Source organism: Fukomys damarensis, unplaced genomic scaffold, assembly GCF_012274545.1.
Source record: "Fukomys damarensis isolate Sample0158 unplaced genomic scaffold, DMR_v1.0_HiC HiC_scaffold_33, whole genome shotgun sequence".
Taxonomy (NCBI): domain Eukaryota; kingdom Metazoa; phylum Chordata; class Mammalia; order Rodentia; family Bathyergidae; genus Fukomys; species Fukomys damarensis.
Genome location: NW_022900945.1, coordinates 55,458,830 through 55,479,162, shown reverse-complemented (window position 1 = coordinate 55,479,162; position 20,333 = coordinate 55,458,830). Strand labels below are relative to the sequence as shown.

The 20,333-nt window shown below is 39.0% G+C and overlaps 1 protein-coding gene and 2 pseudogenes across 2 annotated transcripts in view; all 3 read right to left on the bottom strand.

The window, feature by feature from the left end:
• The window catches only part of Ash1l (ASH1 like histone lysine methyltransferase), a 138,558-nt gene that overhangs the window by 58,969 nt on the left and 59,256 nt on the right, over positions 1–20,333 (bottom strand). The window contains exons 4-5 of one of the 2 annotated variants that reach the window (XM_010643851.3): positions 16,962–17,706; positions 8,596–8,772 (exon numbers count right to left, since the gene is read on the bottom strand). In XM_010643851.3, the coding sequence (XP_010642153.1) occupies positions 8,596–8,772; positions 16,962–17,706 (922 nt within the window). The remainder of the gene's footprint in view (positions 1–8,595; positions 8,773–16,961; positions 17,707–20,333) is intronic. The other variant, XM_010643852.3, reaches the window with a different exon arrangement.
• LOC104876067 lies at positions 3,354–5,351 on the bottom strand (annotated as a pseudogene).
• On the bottom strand, positions 5,888–8,484 carry LOC104876066 (annotated as a pseudogene).

Sequence of the window (20,333 nt, the reverse complement as noted above, 5' to 3'; positions counted from 1 at the left end):
TAAAAAAAAAAAAAAAAAAAAAAAAAAAAAAAAAAAAAAAAGTCTTCTTCCTGTAAATGACCACAGGTAACCTGTGAAATGGTTTGCTACTCTCTTGACCCAGAAAAATCCCACAAAATCATGCAAACCAAGAGGTTCAGAGTCCAGAGCGCTAACCATTACACTATGGAAACACTCAAACCAAGAGGTTCAAATCATCATGTTCACTTTAAGAACACCCATTAAGCTCCCAGGCCACCAGGGGTACGAAAGTCCAAAAGGCTACCAAGTATCTGAAGGATGTTACTTTAAAGAAGCATGTGTGCTGGGGTTACAGTGGCCCAAAAAGAGTGTTGAATTTTTGCTGCACATGCTTTCAAATGCAGAGAGTAATGCTGAACCTTAAGGGTTTAGATGCATATTCTCTGGTCACTGAACACATCCAAGTGGACAAAGCACCTGAGCTGCATTGCCATACTTGCAGAGCTCATGGCTCCCATACATGAGCTCCCTGTGCCACAATGAGATGATCTTGACTGAAAAGGAACATATGGTTCCTAAACCAGAGGAGGAAGTTACACAGAAGAAAAAGATATCCCAGAAGAAACTAAAGAAAGAAAAACTTATGGAATAGGAATAAATTAGGCATAAAATAAGTGCAAATAAAAGAAAAAACAAAACAAAACAAGGAGGAACCTTCCAGAAAGAATGGAAATCCCTTCAAGAAAGAGGATCCTGGCTGGTGTGGGAGCACATGCCTGTAATCCTAGCACTTAGAAGGCTGAATGCCACAAATTCGAGGCCAGCCTGGGGCATAGTGAGTTCAAGGTCAGTGAGACCCTGTCTCAAAACAGAAAGGGGATCCTTCCAGAATGAATGGCCCTCATCAAGAAATCAAACAACAAATGCTGGTGATGCTGCAAGGAAAAAAAAAAGAACAACTCTACATTGTTGGTAGGAATGTAAACTAGTAGAACCACTATGGAAATCAGTATGAAGATTATACAAAACATTAAAAATAGAAATTCCATTAGACCAAAATATTTCCTTTTAGGTAGTTTACCAAAGGAGTTAAAGACATCATATTACAGTGACACACTCACACCCATGTTTATAGTAGCACAACTCACAACAGCTAAATCTTAGAAGCAGCCTACATGTCCATCAACAGATGAACAGATAAAGAAAATGTAGTATTTGTTTGGACCAGGAATTGAAGTTGGGTCCTTGAGCTTGCAAGGCAGGCAGTGGAACCACTAAGCTAAATCCCTGGCCCAGAAAAGGTAGTACTACAATGGAGTACTACTCTATTAAGAATAAAACTGAGTCATCTGTAAGAAAACAGATGCACCTCAAGACTATAATATAAGCCAGGTGTGGTGGTGCACACAGGCAGCTCCAGTACTTGGGAGGCTAAGACAGGATGATCACTGCAAGTCTGAGGCCAGCCTGGGCTACACAGTGAGTTCAAGCCCAGCTTAAACTGCATAGAGACCCTGTCTCAAAAACACAAAAACAAAACAAAACAACAAAAAGAAACCAAAAGTTAAAGTGCAAAATAAAAGATAACAGGAAACAGGGAACTAGATCTTTTGCAAATGGAAAATGAATCAAAAGATGGGGGAGGTAAAGGGGATGGGATGTAAGATGAATTAAGATCTATTATGTACACATACCAAATCCCCACAATGAATATAATTATTGTGTACTGTAAACATGTACTAACTATAAAAATTTTATTTTTTTCTGGTACCAGATATCGAATTCAGCGCTTTGCACATGCCAGGCAGGCACTGTTCCACTGAGCTCCATCCCTGCCCCCGCCAAACAAAACAACAAAACCCTAAAGACTAAAAAAAAAGTTCCTTGGTATTTTTGAATAGTTCTGCATAGTTAAGATCTAATTACATTCGGTTAACTTATACTAGTTTACAAAGTATGTATGTATGTATGCATGCATTTTTCAGATAGGGCTTCACTGTATCTCCTATCTCAGCCTCCCAAATGCTGGCATTATAGGCAGACTGAGGCAGGAGGGCTGCAAATACAAGCCCAGCTTGTATTAAGAAAGACTCTTTCTCAACAGAAAAGTAAAACGAAAATCAAAGAAAGGGCTGATGATGCAACTCAGTGCCAAGTCCCTAGATTCAATTCCCAGTAAAACACACGCATGCACACACATCAGTCAGTCAGGAAAGGATCTGAAATATGCAGGAAAACCAGTCAAAGGAAAGAGCTGGTGTAAGAATAAGGTTGAAATGAGTTTGGGCAATTACAGGAAATGAAAAATGCCTATATGCGTAAAGAAATTCAGAAGAAGTCAGAAATCTGGTGATGGGATGTTTTTCGTTTTGGTGCATTCAGAACATTTATTTTTTTGCACAGAGATTTAACTACTGAACAACACACATTCACACAAAACAAACCCATAAAGCAATGACATGTAATAGGTAGACACTAGGTAAGCATATTTCAATTGTCTACAAACAGGCTTTTTAAAAGACAACAAAATATTGTTAGTCTTTGCCATCCTCTCATGCTCACCTAGCACCAGATGCAAGGACTAAAAAGTAAAGTATGCAATCTCATGCTTAAAACCTAAAGCATGCATCCAATCGGATTTATACACTGTGATCTACTCTATTAATAATGCAACACATACTTCTTTATAATAGTTCATATGTTAAATTACCCAGAAACATTTTGAATTTTTAACATTTATGCAAAACAGCTCTTGTGAAAGATTTATGAAACAAGTTTCAAGGTGCACTTTCACACTGGTTTGGTTAAGTGGGAAAATGGCAGCAGCCTCAAGGCTCATACTGAATGAAAATGGTTTCTGTGCCTGTCAATCCATGTAAAAAAAAAAAACTGTACATACATACACACATGTACATACACGCATACATCCATACAGAGATGCACAAAGATATGTGCAGTCAGAATCACCACTGCAAATGCATACATTTGAGGTACTTATTTTTTTCATGGTCAGATGTAACTATGCATAGTCATTTTTCTCAAGGGCTAAAGATTTGAGACCTGATCAAACAAAAGCTATTAAGTGTAAACATACTCATGCAGTTAATTTCAAAGATCTGTTTTTAATATATTTGACTTTATAGGTTTACATATTTAGTTTAAAAATATTTATCATCCAATAAAATATTTAATTGTACAGAGACTGGCAATTGTACCTGGCAAGTGATTTAAATAGCACAGTTCTTGAACTTCTTGCAAGAACTTCATTAAAGAGTAAAATACTTCATTACTGATTCATTGGAACAAGAAACCCAAAAGGCAGAGATAAAGTGTTCAATGATGGAAAGTGAACACCCAGAAGAGCCACTGCTGAACAGTCTGCACAGTAGTAGCTAAACACTCTTCACATTATTGATGCTACTGGCATCCACATGGTTGCTGGGCTCCTCTGCATGAGGATGAGGGGCAAAGCAGCTAACAGCGGGATACAAGCAGCTCTGAAGCTCAGGCAATTCTTGCTTCCATTGTTCCAACTGCTCCACTTGGAATATATTTGGTTGTTCAGGCAACCAACCATATAGCCTATCATAAATTAGACCAGTAACCCCAAATTCTTCCAATTTCTTTTTTGTTTGTTTGTTTGTTTTTTTGAGATAGGGTCTCAATATGTGGTTGAGACTGACCTAGAACGCACAGTGATCCTACCTCAGCCTCCTGAGTGCTGGGATTACAGGCTTGCGCCACCATGCCCAGCTCTTCCAACTTTGTTTTCAGGATCATTGGTGTCACTGCCCCAGCAGAGTATGATGAGGCCCTTAGCTTTTTTAGGTACCGAGGATCGAATGCAGGTCCTTGAGCTTGCGAGGCAGGTGGCAGCACCACTGATCTAAATCCTTAGCTCAAGGCCCTTAGCTTTTGCATCCTGAATATATGATGGGTTTCTGAGCAGGTCTTCAGTATGTGCTTTTATCCCCAGAAGATTTTCAAACTGCAAAATTCACTGAAATGGGAGATGCCCAACATTTGAAGCCTGTAAGTTCAGGTAAATATCAGTTTTTCCTTGAGTCAAAAATAATACAGGATATTTGTTCTGCTTTTGTTGAACTACTGTACAAATATGTGCATCAAATGAAGAAAAACACAATTCTCCTCTTCCCAGATTCCTAAAAATTTTTTAGAATTATATCCAAAAACAGATTCATGTCAAAATATACTGACAAGTTGCCATCTCATATTCCATCCCTTTGTTGGCAGACCCACCTTATTTCTATATCAAATCCTACGTCTTCTGGCAGACTTTAAAACCATTTTAAGTGAAGGAAACGGCTGGTTTTCAGAAAAGGAATTTCCTCCCTCAACTACAGATTCTTTCTGATCCCCCACCTCTCCTTCTAATCTTTAGATTTAGTGCTATCATATGAGAAAGCTTTAACAACTGGAGTTGGTTGAATGTTAGTTGCTTTACTGGAATTTCAAACAATACAACTGAAAGCAGCATCCAATTTCTTTTTCATGATCAAACAACAGGTAAGATCATGATTCACCACAGGCATAAAGTCCTTTGAAAGATGGACGTCAAATTCTATAAAAGCTGCACCAAGAGCAGCAGCATTTCTTAAAGAAGCAATAGTATTTTCCTGAACTTTAGCCAGGTGGGCAGTTGTTGTCGAGTTCCCCACACCTCGCTGTCCAATATCCAGTAGTATTTTTGGCTTCTAATACTTGGAAAATGAAGATTTCATGTCACAATTGTATCCTGTTAATGGCTTGATGATGATAAAGTCAACTTACACTTTGCCTATGGTTTTCCTGGAATTCCTGCTCATGATCAGAAGATAAAGATCCCAGCACCCTGCCCATTCTCTGCAATGGTGGATGATAAGAAGCATGGTATGCCCACGTGTCCTGGAAGGGCATCACCTTGAGCTATATTCACTGAGATCTTCCTAAAAAATATCAAAGATTAGTTCTAGGTTATCCATTTCCATGGTCTGTATGTTGTACTCGGTCCAGTGGTCAGTCTGTAGGCCATACACCCTAGCTGTGAGGGCCTGCACTTGAAATTGTTGCTTATCAAGGCTATCTCCAGGATATTACACATTTTATGAAAATGGGAGAAGATGCCTTATCACCATCCGCTTCCTCCAGACCCTCCAGTGTAAGCTTTCACCTAAATCTAGATTTTTAAAATTTTTTCTTGGTTGTTGAGACTGGAGGTTTTTCCAGAACAATGCAGATGTATTCTTATTTCTGTCTGGCATGTCAGCCATCCACAATTCAGAGTTTCACCACCACTGTGGATTCCAAATTGTCCACTGTCAATAATAATTTCACTTTCTAAAGGGGTTATTGATCATGGCTGTGATGAATCTCCCACTTGTGAACTGTTACTTGATATGGACTGTTAAGTCTTTGGTTCTAAAAAGTATCAATAAAATAAAATAAAATAAAAGTATGCTTTGAAGTAGTGCTCCTGAACTGATACTTCTCTAGTGAGTTGCAATGGTTGCTTTCCATAACATGCTATCACCTGTCTCACTGTCTGTAAAAGCCATGTAAGAGACATCCTTTTTATTTCAAAAGTAACCTGAGGAGGGCCGGAATTTAGCTCAGTGCTGCGGCTGCCTGCCTTGCAAGCGCAAGGTCCCAGAGTTCTATCCCTGTACCAAAAAACAAACAAACAAACACACAAACAAGCAAACAATAGTACAAGAAATCTCTCAAATTTATGGGCCAGGGGTTTGGCTCAGTGGTTCCACAATGCCTGCCTAGCAAGTGCAAGAGCCTGAGTTCAATTCCCAGTTATAAAAAAATAAAAAGTAACCCAAGAAGTTATTCTGTTGGATTCATTTTAGGATTCTTGCTGCCCTTCAGTGGTCAGCGCCTCCCTGTTGCCACTACTGTGTGGGAGCGAGGGTGGGTGAGGAGCCAATACCTGTATGACTCACCAGATGCTCCCGCAGCACCACCAAACACTGGAAGTGCCTCCCCATGTGAAGTTCTTTTTTGTTAGTGCATTTTCAATACTTAATGAATATATTCATCACGGGATGTGAAGTTTTTTGGAGAGAGAGGTTCATGACCTTGCTGTTTGCCAGCAGTTACAGGCCACTGTGTGGCTGATTGCAATACCAGTCCTTGCTTAACTACTAAAATATCAACCTTTGGCTGTGCTGAAATAGAAGGAGTACTAATCAAAGGTCTGATAGGGACTGTGTTAGTTTGAGGTATGCTTATTCTTGGACACATAGGATCCTAGGGTTTAGGCGGCATCAGATGTTAAAGACATGGCTGATAAGGCTGATTAGATGGCTGGTCTTATGTAGAGAGCTGGGCAGCCTGAGAAATCAGAGATGTTATGTTCAAAGCAGATGGCCCAGCAGTCTGAATTATGGACTGCAGTGAAGCTTGTGTCACAGCTGCTATGAAATTTTTATTTTGGAAATGGTCATATTATAGTTACTGAACTGCAGTGTGGACTTCAAAGTAGGAGGTAACTGATGAAGATTTGGTTGGGGAGTAATGTCATTATTAGTGACTGTCAAGCAGGAGAAATGGGAACTGCAGAAGCAGATGTTGGAGGTACAGATGTGACATTCACTCTAGAGGCAGAACATGTAGGAGTTGTGTAAGAATGTGATACTGATTTGACTCCTGCTGAAGATTTTCCTTCTACTTTCTGCACAGGGACTGAAGATGTAGGTATACGCAAGTTCTGCCATCATTAGCATCAAGTAATTTTTTTGGCTGGTCAGATGTGGGGCATATATGGACTAGATGGAACAGTGCTTGGGTAGCAGTTACATAAACCACTGGTTTGATGAGGTGGTGTGCAAGCATAGGAATACTGTGAGTCTCTGATCTTGGGAGTATGTAGTCTCTATCCCTGCGTCTGCTTGTTTAAGAAAATATTCTTGGGAGCAAAGGACTAGTGTCACTGGAATGTATATCCTCCATTCCACCAGCAAACCCACTAGTGGCTGCTGCTTGTATCATCTCTCTTCTGTCTTTTGGGAAGCTATTAACTGCTATCTCATTTGCTTCTTTTGTCTCTGTTCTCTTTAAATCCATTCTTTTGGTTTTTCCCACCATAAAACTTCCATTCAAAATTATAGTAATATTTTTTCCTAGAAGATCTAATATGCATAGATAAGTCACTCACACAATCATAAGGTACATCTGAAGTTTTGCTTGGATTATTGGTTGGATGAGAAGAATGTAAATTTGAAATATGAAGAGCACTGTGGTTGTGTAAATTTTCTTGTGGAGAATGACTGGTCCTACCTTTCCTCTCTCTAACTGTTGGCCTTATTGTGACCTATGCTGTTATATGTCTTTAGGACTATCAGATCTCAGCAACATTATTTTGGTGGTAAAGGATCTGCAGTGTCTCTCATCTTTTCATGTCTGCAATTACCACTACTGTGGTGACTCTGTGATTAATGCTTAAGTGCCAGGTCCTCTTCCTCCTTCTGTAAATGCCACTGGTGCTGCTGCCACCACCCCACCAACTACATCCAGGCAACTCAGACCACTAAGCAGAATTTAAAGTACACCCTCAAAGAAAACTGAGTGCAGGCCTGCAAGAGGAAGGTACGCTACAGTCAGGAGCAGGGAATATTTATGTATTTTTGGGAGTGGAAATCTGTGTAACTAGAATCCAAACTATATGAATGTAATCTAGAAAGGTAGAGGACCAGGTATGATGGCACATGCCTGGATCCCAACACTCAGGAGTCTGAGGTAGGAGGATTGCTGTGAGTTCGGGGCCAGCCCGGACTGCATAATGAGTTCAGGGCCAGTCTGATTTATAGAGCGAGACCTTGTCTCAAAAAAAAGGTAGAAAGATCATTAATCCTATCATTGTACAAAATAGTGTAATAGCATGAGCTTAATGAATACTGAGTATTAGGGTTTGTGTCTAGATGTGCCCTTATATGTTCATATATGCTTTGCTTATATGCTTTGGGGAGGTGGCTGGATCAACAGTGCTGGATTAGGGTATGTGATCCTGGGATTGAGGAGGTATAATAACTAAATTGGTTTAGCATAATTCTGGGTGTGGGTGACAGGCTTGTAGTGTGGATAGAAGAATATAAAAGAATAGAAATAAAACATGATGCTGTTTGTTGTGGCTTGCTGCCTGCTGCCTCCAACCTGCCTTGTAATGGACTGTTTCTCTTCTGCAACACCCCTCTGCCATGCTGCCCTGCCTTGGAGTGAGCCAACTATGAACTGTAACTCTACAAACTGTGAGATGAAATAAAATTTTCCTCTTGATTGTCTGGTATTTTTTTCTAAGTAATGAGAAAAGTAAGACACTGAGGTATTTGAGATGAGACTGATTTATGTATACAATGCTTTTTTTTTTTTTTTTTTTTTTTTTTTTTTTTTTTGGTTTTTTGAGATAGGGTCTCATTATGTAGTTGACACTGACCTGGAACTCACTATGTAGCTCAGGCTAGTCTTGAATGCACAGCAATCCTCCTGCTCCTGCCTTCTGAGTGTTGGGATTACAGGCATGTACCACCACGCTCGGCTGCTTACACTGTTTTTTGATAATTAAATTATTTTTTTTTAATGGAAAAATAACAGGCATTTAAAGGATGTCAGCTGATTGTTACCACTACTTACTCTGTAGTTTTGTAAACATCAGAATATAGCCCAGCCTTCTGATACTTCTTTTTTGGGGGACGAGGGGCCTTCTTTTCCCTTGGGATAAGAGACAACACGGGCTGCAAGGTATTTTCATGTTCAGGAGGTTTGGCTGGGGTTTCAGGACTGGGAATCTCAACTTGTGCTTCTGTAAAGCTAGAAAGAAAAGTTTAAGGATAATTTTAATTATGTGTATATGTTAGAATAACTGACACTAAACTTGTCTGTTTGATAAAAACAGGGCTGAGGAAATGGCTAAGGATATAGCTTAGTGGTGCTGTGCCTGCCTGAATTCAAATTTCCAGTACTGATAAAAACAAAAACTAATAGACGTAACAATAAACTACCAGAAACATAGACAATTTATGAAACAATTATTATTAGACACTGACAGCAGTTAATGCAACACTGTGATCCCTGAAAAAGCTAAAAAAAAGTAAGATCTGATAGAACCACCTTCTCTTTCTCAGAATGATCTTGGCGCAGGAATAATCAAGCAGAGAATTAGGTAAACTGATGAACTTATACAAGAGAGCTCAGAATAGGAGACAGGTAACCGAAAGGCTGAAGCTATGGAGAATGACTCTCCAAATCTTTGAGTCTCTTATTATATCACTAAAAACTAAGATTTGCATATGAAGGGTAAAATAACATGAAGCCAAACAAAGGATTCAGAAAATTATAAACTGAACACTTTTTAGAGATTTCATATCGGTATATATTCAGATTCTATGAGGCAGAGCGGAAATACATCGCCTAACACTGCAGAAGTTCAACTGAAACCCCATAAGGTGATGTTACCCAGTGTTGTAGAGATTATTACTAGAATAAAGGTCAGTTAAACTAAGTTTAACTCAAAAACAACCTTCAAAAGAATATATGTGGGTCCACAAGAAACTTAAATGACTCTCAAAGTAGAACTTGTGAAACCCAACAAAAACCAGACATGCAATATCAACAAAAATATTGTCACAAATTACAAAGACAGAAAAGGACTTTTAAGTACTATTACAAGTATAATCAATAATTTAGGGTGCATGCCTATAATCCAGCTACTCAGGAGACCAAGGCAGAAGGATCATGAGCTTCAGACCACTCTAGGAGCAATTTTGTGAGACCCTGTCTCAAAACAAAAAATAAAAAATAAAAAGGGCTGGGGATGTAGCTTAGTGTTATGAATTCCCTTGGGTTCAATATCCAGTAAAATACACACATGAAAAATGAGAAGATACTGAAGACTGAAATGGGAGACAAAAAAACATAACAAAAGAAATAAGCTAGGTGTGGTGGTGCATGCCTATAATGTCACCCCTCAGGAGGCTGAGGCAGGAGGACTGTCAGTTCAAGCCCAGCCTGAACTACACAGTGAGACCTTACTCCTCTCTCCATGCCCCCTCCCACATCACACATGCACACACACTTCATAGAACATGTTCAGAGATCATGTCAAAAAGCAGGCATCAAAAGTGAATGAGAGTGCTGGGGATTTAGCTCAGTGGTTCCGGTGCCTGCCTCTCAAGTACAAAGACCCAAGTTTGATCCCCAGTACTAAAAAAAAAAAAAAGAGTGAGTAAAGAGGGCCAGGGATTTAGCTCAGTGGTTCCACTCCTGCCTCACAAGTGCAAGGGCCAGAGTTTGATCCCCAGTACCAAAAAAAAAAAAAAAAAAAAAAAAGGAGTTAATGAAGAAAGTTGGGTGTGGTGCACCCCTGTAATCCCAGCACTTGGAACCCTGAAGCAAGAGGATTCTCTGAAAGATCAAGGCCACCCTGGGCTACATAGTGAGTGCAAGGCCAGCCTAAACAACACAGCAGAACACTGAATGCACAAGGAAGCCTACCACAAATGAAACAAACAAAAACCCACTGATAATTACAAACTGAAATGAAAAATTGGGATGCTCAACAAATTAGACATTGGAGATTAGTGAAATAACAGAAACAACCCAAATTGATACTCGGACGTAAGTTCACACACACACACATACACACACACACAACTAGTGACCCAGAAAGCAACTAGAACCTTGCCATTCCAGAAAGAAAGGGAAAAATTGACTTCTGAGAGGAGACAGACTTTTGTAAAGGAAACAAGAGCCAAACGTGATAATATAACATTCAAAAGAAAACAAATTCAAACTAGAAAAAAAAAAGAAGAGTAATGGCTAAAATTCTTCCAATTTCATAAACACTATAAACTTGAAGTTACAAGAAGCTAAAAAAGCTATAAAGGCACACTCAAAATATGCGCCTATGTTGGTGGGACACACTTGTAATGCTAGTATTTGGTAGGCTGAGGTAGAACTGCTACATAGTATAGTCAGTTCAAGGCTGGCCTGAACAACATAGTGAGAGCAGAAGGGTACATAATAATAAACTTCCTGAAAACTATTGACAGAAGCATATGGAACCTCTAGTTTCACTTTTTTGAGTAATCTCCATACTGGTCATAGCAATATACACTCCCACCAACAATGGATAAGGGTTCCTTCCCCCCCAGATCGCCAGTATTTATTGGTTGATTTCTTGATGACAGCCAATCTTTCTGGAGTGAGAGGAATATCAGTGCTGTTTTACTTTGTATTTCACATACAATCACATTCTTGGGTGACAATCACTACTACATGTTCACTCTTTTTTGGTACTAAGGATTGAATTGAGATCCTGTTTTTGTGAGAGAACTCCAACAGGTTTTCAATAAGCAAGCCTACACCTGACTTCAGGCTGAAAGGCCCTAGGGACCTGGATATAAAAATTCTTGAGTTTGAGATTTTAGCATAAAGGAGAGGTAAGTCATGAAGAGCGTGCTATGGCATCTTTCTATGATAGCTCATGCTGCATTTTACAGGAGTAAAATGTACCTTTTCTTTTTTTTTTTTTTTTTGGTTTTTTGAGACAGGGTCTCACTATGTAGTTGAGACTGACCTGGAACTCACTGTGTAGCCCAGGCTGGTCTTGAACTCACAGCGATCCACCTGCCTCAACCTCCCGAGTGCTAAGATTACAGGTGTGCGCCACCACACCCGGCTTATTTTTTATTTATTTATTGAGATAGTGTTTTGCTAAGTAGTTCAGATTAGCCTCAAACTCACTATTGTAGGCCAGACGTGGTGGCGCACGCCTGTAATCCCAGCACTTGGGAGGCTGAGGCAGAAGGACCATTGTGAGTTCAAGACCTGGGCTGCATAGTGAGTTCCATGTCAGTCTCAACTACATAGTGAGACCCTGTCTCAATGCCCTATCACAAACCAACCAACCAACCAACCAACCAACCAAAACCTCACTGTGTAGCCCAGGCTGGCCTTGAACTCACTACAATCCTGCTCTTTCACCCTCCTGAGTGCTAGGATTACAGGCCTATGCTACCATGCCTGGTTTGCATATTCTTTTATTTTTGCTTTTACCCTCTTTTTCTCTTTACTTGGCCCAAACTCGCTCTGCAGAGTCAGTTTCTGCCCTACTTTTCACTTTTACTCAAATAAGCTTTGTTACTTTTTCCCCTCATATTTCATCCAATTCTTTGTTCCAGACGATAATGACACCAGAGAGGTGAGCAACTCAGAACCCAGTAATATTTAGCTAGCCACTTTTAGAAGGCTACTCGATAACAGAACTATTTTACCATTGCAAACACAAATGATGAAAGTAATGAAGAAAAATTCCCCTTTCCATTTTCCTTTCCAGCCATAGGACTACTGCCAATTCTTGGTTCCTCAGTAAATTGAGTCATACCATACCAGTCCATTTTTGTCCATTATTTCACAAATATAAGGCCTTTAAGGTTTACCTATACAGCAATCCCCCCCCCTTTTTCTTCTGGTAGTCATGAGAATACAGGAGTACTCTATGGCTGAGCTATATTCTCAGCCTTTTAAAATTTATTGTGAGAAGGGGTCTCAGTGAGTTGCCTAAATTGGCCTTGAAGTTTTGATCCTATTGCCTTAGCCTATTGTGAAAGTGAGATTACAGGTGCGTGCCACCATACTGACAGAATCTGACTCCTTTTCAAGGCCATTTACAAATACACATCACATTTTATTTAACCATTTATCTGTTGATGGACTTTTGGGATGTTTTTTGGTTTTTTTTTCCTCCCATTACCAGGTATTAAACTCAGGACCTTGTGTTTGTGAGGTAGGCGCAGTACCACTGAGCTACATCCCAGCCCCGAATTTTTTTTTTGCTGTTTTTTGGAGACAGAGTCTTGCTATGTAATTCAGGCTGGTCTTGAATTCACTATGTAGCACAGGCTGGCCTTGAATTCACAGCAATTTTCCTGCCTCTACCTCCTGAGTGCTGGGATTACAGGTGTGTGCCACCACATCTGGCCAATATGAATCTTCATAATTCAGTATATTGTGTTGCAATGGGTGTACTTAATGCACTCATTTGAAATAACCATTTTCTGAATTTTGGTGCCTGTAATATCTTTCCTTTTGTATGGATCATCTTTTTTGTTTGTTAGTTTTTTTTTTGTTTTTTTTTTTTTTTTTTTTTTTTTTTTTTGAGACAGGGTCTTGCCATGGAGTGTAGGCTAGCCTTGAACTCATGGCAATTCTCATGCCCTAGCCTCCCAAAGTGCTGGAATCAGAAGCACGGGCCACCATGCCCTCGACTGTCATTCTTAACTGTCATGATTTTTGTTGCCATTCCTATGTGGTAATCTTCAGTTAACACTTCCTTTAATGCAAACTTGTGAAGTCCGACCTGAAGAAGGGCATGATTTGGGTGGAGAATTCATGGGATGAAATCAATGACAACTGCCAACACACTGTGAGCAGGCTGCATAGACAGGAAGTGCTCATTTAAGGAGAGTGACATCGCTGGACACGAGATTGGGGCCAACAGTTCTACAGGAAAAGGAGTTGCAAGAAATTCAGGCTAAAATTCGGGGTGTGGAGTTACAGTGGCATTTTAGAAGAGTTTTGAATGTAGATTTCTGTACATGAAAAAGTAAGACATCCCCTGAAAATGAGCTCTATTGTCTTTTTTGGAACAAACATCAAAATAAGATCCAGTCTTGTTTTTGGGAAAATACAGTCGTTTCAGTGCAAAGACCTTGGGTTCGATCTCCAGTACCATACACATAATCACAAACAAAGGTTAAAGGCTGAAAGTGTTGCTCATAAGGGCCTGGGTTCAATTTCCAGTCCCTTCCAAAATGAACAATCAAAATCAAGCAATCAAAGGAAACAAATGAGAAAAACCCTAACATCAAATGTACTCACAGGAAAACAAAACAAAACAAAACAAAACACCCCCAACAAAGAATCTGTTGGGATGTACAAAAAAATTAAAAAAAAAAAACTTTTTGGTGGTACTAAGCATTGAATTTAGGGCCTTTACACTGAACTACATTCCTAGCCCATAGACCTTATGCATGAAAGTCATGTTTGGGCTTTTTAGAAAGCCAGGGGTAGTAGTAAACACCTGAAATCCTAACACTTGGGAGGCTGAGGCAGGAGGATCACCATGAACTTGATGTGAGCCTGAACTGATAGTGAGACCTTATCTCAAGCAAAACAACAAAAAGCAAATATTGGGGCTAAGGCTATAGCTCATACAGAAGAGGGAATGCTATATCCCCGCCTCTTTTAAAAATTTTAATGTTGAGACAAATACTAAGTCATTAGGTTGCCTAGATTGGGCTCAAGTTTCCCGTCCTCCTGCCTCAGCCTCCCAGAGTGTAAGGATTGATTATAAGTGTGCACTACCATATTTGCCTTTTTTGTATATTTATGTTGTTTCTTTTGTGGGATTGAATTCAAGGCCTTCAGCATGCTGACCAAGCACTCTACCAGACAACTACAACCCCAATCCAAATTTCTGTGCTACTGAAGGTCGAACTCAGGCCCTTGTACACACCATATAAGCACTTGACCATCTATCGAGCTATCTCCCTAGCCCAGCATTTTCTTTTTGGTACCAGGGATCGAACTCAGGATCTTGCACTTGTGAGGCAGGCAGTGGCACCACTGAGCTAAATCCCCGGCCTAGCCCAGTATTTCAAAGTATGATTTTTATGATATATGAAGGAACACTCAAGAAATTTGTTGTTTTACTACTGCTTCTATGACACATCCATATTATTGCCTATAAGCCATATTTTACTAATTTTTGTTACCATGTAACAGTTTGTTGTGTAAAAAACAATTTACTCACCTTTTACCTGTTAGCTTAGGATATTTTTACTTTTTATATATTATAACCATTGTTATTATTAGTTTTCTAAAAAAATATTTTTTCTAGTGCCCACAGGTAAGATATTTTTCCAGGATATCTAAAAGAGAATTATGAGCTGGGTGTGGTGGCGCATGCCTGTAATTCCAGCACTATGGAGGCAGAGGCAGGAGGATCACTGTGAGTTCAAGACCAGCATGGGCTACATAGTGAGTTCCAGGTCAGTCTCAACTACATAGTGAGACCCTGTCTCAAAAAAACCAAAAAAGAGAACTATTGGATTATATAGAGATGGTTTGTAAAACTTTCTTTGTGATATTCTGCATGCCAATAATTTATGAATAGTATGTCTTATAAATGTAACCTGTCCCAGTGTGTCTTTACACATTTGTCACAATGCTGCTTGATGCACATAAATTCTAAAATTTCATGTTATTTAAATTATCAATCATTTGGGGCTGGGGATTTAGCTCAGTGGTTCCGCTGCCTGCCTTGCAAGTGCAAGGACCCAAGTTCAATCCCAGGTACCAGAAAAAAAACCAAAAAAACAAAAAACAAAAAAACCCCAAAATCAATCATTATCTTTATTAATACAGATGGCTGCTTTTGATTGTTTACAAATTCACTTGACAACAAAATCAAGAATTCTTCTCCTATACTATCTTTAAAAGTTTAAAGCCTCTTTTATATACTTATGTACTTGCTGGGTGTGGTGGCACATGCCTGTCATTCCAACACTTGGGCGACTGAGGCAGGAGGATCATCATGTGTTTGAGGCCAGCCATGAGTTTGGGCTACATAGTGAGCTCAAGGCCAGCCTGAACTACATAGTGAGACCCTGTCTCAAAAACCAACCAACCACTTACATATTTAATCATTTAGAAATCAATTTTTGTATATAAGAATCCAATTACATTCCTAAATTTATTGACTATGTTCCCTTTCTATTGATATGAAGTATCATCTCTGACATAGCAAGCAAGCTTTCATATATGCAAGGGCTGCTATTACCTCCTCAGTTTCATATTAGTCTAATATATCATAAATTGAAATTGCATTGATAGAAAACTTTGGTTTATTCAAGTAATTCCATTTTTGACAATACTGAAGTTTGAACACAAGTGACTAGAGTATGCCAGGCAAACATTTTATCATGGATCTATATGCATCTATATTCTCAGCACTTTTAAATTATTTTGAGATAGTCTCTCTAAATTATCCAGGCTAGCCTGCAGGCTGTGATTTTCCTGCTGTTGTCTACTCAGCATCTGGGGTTATAGGTCATCCTTACCAATCTGGCTGGCATATTTATAGTTGGGATACACAAAAAGAGTAAACAGTCTTCTAAAAGTGATTTTTAGCTGGGAGTGGTGATGCACACCTGTAATCCCAGCACTCAGGAGGCTGAGGCAGGAGGATCGCTGTGAGTTCAAGAGCAGCCTGGCCTATAGTGAGTTCCAGGTCAGTCTCAACCACATAGTGAAACCCTGTCTCAAAAAACCAAAAAGATACAATGAAGAAAATATATCCAACATGCTAGAAGACTTCAAAATGAATTTGATGACAGAGCAAAAATTCGAGAGCAGGGCCAGGGATTTAGCTCAGTGGTGCTACCACTTCCGTCACAAGTGGAAGGTCCTGAGTTTGATCCCCAGTATGCCCCAACCCCCAAAAAGAGAGCAAAGAGAAAATGGACAGATAGTATGAGAGGAAAAATAATTTCATCTATGCAGCTATATATTGGATAAAATATATTTTGTTTTGTCTAAATGAAGAGCACAGATTGTTACACTACCTTTGATTCTTTTCTTTTTTCTTGGTACTGGGGATTGACCTCGTTCTCTTCCCCCCGGCCCTACCTTTGATTCTTAATGGATAGCCATAAATAAGAAGTTTTGTTAAACAACAACAACAACAAGAACAAAAACCCCAGCTAGGCGTGGCGGTGCATGCCTGTAATCCCAGCACTGAGGTTGAGCCAGGTGGATTGTTGAGAGTTCAAAATCAGCTTGAACTACACAGTGAGACCCATCACATAAACAAAAAGGAGTAAAAAGTAAAAAGCAAAAGTTTTTAAGATTAACAGAATAATCCAATTGTATATGTTTATTACAGATTTACAAGGCTAGTTGGTGCTACTTAGATAATATTTTAAGTTAGGAATTACCTTTTATTATTTTCTTGGTCTTCCTCCTCTGGAAATGGCTTCTGCTTTTTCCTGGCTTGTTCATCTAACATCCAATTTTTCCTCTTCAATCCCTTCTTATGTTCTGAGTTCAAGTTTACACTCTGAACAACAGCCTCAATTACATCAGTAACTGTATCAGGATTGAGATGCAGTGGTGTTTCCTCTTCACCTTCATTCAACTCTGGGCTGACAAACTGGGCAGCCTGGAATGCTTGCATTGATACCACGGCCTGGAGGGGACATTTCCGAGGTCGACCAGGTCTGCGTTTCACAAAATTATTCCCTGTCCTGGCCTGCCTTTGAAGTTTTTTGGCTTTCAAAATCTTATTGACATGGTCCAGGTTTTTCTTGGTGGCCAAGATTTTGTCATAATTGCACATTTTCCGAGCTTGGCGCTGCATAGCTTCCACTACACTTCTCTTGATATGATGGGGGGAACAGCTGCTTGTGGCTAACTTTTCAGAAAGGAGCGAGATGCTGTTATTGCAAGACTCACTTGGGACTACAGGCACTAGAAGACTGTCTGGTTTTCCGAGGGTTCGCTCCTTGCTATGGTTACGGCCTGGACTGGAGGAAGGTGGTACAGAGGCAGATGCAATCACAGAATCAATATTTTTTTCCATGGGCTCTTGGTCCTCGTGTTGCACCATCCGCTGCAGTAGACTATCTACAGAGTCATCCATGGAAGCAACCAATCTTGGACTTCGAGAGGAAACTCCATTTACTAAAAAGACAACAAAGCATACAGAGACAAAAATTGATCCCAGCTAGTTACAATTTTCCACACTGATGAAAGACAAGGGAGCTACTCTATTTTCCACAGCAAGACCAAACATAATAACTATAAGCACTGATCTTTCATAGGTAAGTTAACAGTTTAGAATATTTTTCTGAAGTTATAATAAGCCTAACAAAATAAAAATTGGTGCACATTTTCCAAATAACATGTAGATTAAAAACAATTATTCTGGCCAGGTATGGTGGTACATGCCTATAATTCCAGCACTCAGGAGGCTGAGGTAGGAGAATCACCAAGAGTTTGAGGCCAGTCTGGGCTATAAAGTGAGTTCAAGGCCATCCTGAACTACATAGTAAGATCCTGTCTTAGAAAAGCCATGAAACAGAACAAAACCAAACAACAAAAAATATTCTGTATGAGACAAAGAGCAGAAAGAAAGAATTTAATTCTTCAAAAATGAAAGTCTTTTAGGTTAAAGGACTTGATAGTTAAATGTTGGACAAAGTATTAAATTTTAATAAGAAATGGTATTTCTATTCTAGTATTTGTTTTAAGTGCAAAGGTTTAGGGTCAAGGTTCTCTTTTTGGTAAAAGCTTTAAAGTTATATTAGACAAACACTGCATAAACTTTTTAGAAAGAATATATATTAAATAAGCAGTCCTGGCTAAAGTCTATTATGTTAGTATAGCCCAATGATTTTGGGTTCCTTGCTTCTTCTGAGGTAACTTATTTTTGACTATAATTAATTTGGGAAATGTTCAACCTTCAGGAACCCATACTCATTTTACAAACATCAGTTCAAAATAGGCCACTTTCTGCTACTTTACTAATGATTATAGGTCATACTTCTCTAACCAATGAATTTATCCATATGACTTTGAAATGTGATATTATTGGGTTTTTTTGGGGGGTACGGGGATCGAACTTGGGTCCTTGTGCTTGCAAGGCAGGCGGTGGAACCACTGAGCTAAATCTCCTACCCGAAATGTGATATTATCGTAGATACACCTTTATTAGCGCTTGGCATTTTAATTCCTATCTTACCAGACTAATTTTCCTTAAATACAAGTAACTTTTTCTTCAAATACACCTTCAAAATTTCAAATTCAGGGATATTTGACATTATAATTCTTAAAAAAAAAAAAAAATCCTATCTACATTTTTTATATACTTTGACTTACAATTACTCATGATTCCATTACATTTAACTATAGAAGTTCTCAATACAAAGTACTAGTATTTGCTTTTTATACTTACTTTCCCATTAGGAACATGTTTATTTTCATAGCCTCAGTTATCATCAGTATATATAAGTGATTCCTAAATACACAGAGCAATCTTCAGTTATATCTGAAAATAACCCTAATGAAAAAGGGACACCCCTCCCTTCTCTTCAACATTTAAAAGCTGTAATTTCTTCTGCTTTCTAATTTAATCTCTTTTCTTTTCTCACTCTATACTCACTTTGGTAATTTATTCAGCTGTCATATACATTCTTCTATCTCCTGAATAGACCTTTGTTCTAATTTTCTATTTTTGCATGTTTCACAGAATTCTCAAAATCAGCCGGGCATGGTGGTGAATGCCTGTAATCTCAGCACTACAGAGGCAGGAAGACTGCTGGAGTTTGAGGCTTGTCTGGGCTACATAGTGAGTTCAAAGCCAGCCAGAATTACAGAGCAAGACTTTCAAAATACAAAACAAAACAAACAAAAAACAAAGGAAGGAAATACAAAAAAGAATTCTTAAAATCATATTCACATCTTATTTCATTATATGTACCTTAATCATGTTCTTCATTCAGGTTCCCTACAGCAGTGGGTGATACCATAAAACCAAGCATTCAACATTACATACATTGACCACAACCATGTAGCAGGAATTTGATTATCCATTCTTGGATTATGTATTCCTTTTCCTTCATTCTCTTCTACAAATCATAAAATTTTATCTAATGTTAGTATGATCCCCTGGACCTATCCACTTGGAATTTAACAGAAATAAGAATGTAATGATTTCCAGTGTTATGCTAGGTAAGGCACCACAGCTTCCATGAAGTTTCTCTGTCTTGGGACACCTGCTCTGGGACCCTGGGTTACATACTGTAAGGAAAATGATGTAATGTGTTGGTAGAAAGGCTAAAACCTCTTGTTGAGGTTATGGCCAAACGCCAATATCAATGGCCAGATATAGAATGAGGAAGGCTCTGGGATAACTTCAGTCTACTACCATCTGGTCATAACCACAGGATAGATAACAAGAAACTCTGATATAATAAATAATAATTACTATTTGGTGCCAATCAGCTTAGGGCTATCTGTCATTCAGAAATATAACTGAGGCTGTGCATATATGGTGGGTACATTCCTGTAATTCTGGCTACTCAAGAAGGTAAGGGGAAGTAAGAGGAGTAGGGGAAAAGAAAGGGGAATGGAATTAATAATAATAAGAAAAAAAAAGGAAACAAAGTCTTTGTAGATAGGGAGGGGTAGAGGGGTTGAAGGAAGGGCAGGGTAATGGGGAAAAAATAAGAACCAAGATGGGTTATGTAAAGGTACAAATTTCTAATGATGACTGTCATTATACTGTATACCTTAAATGTACCAATAAA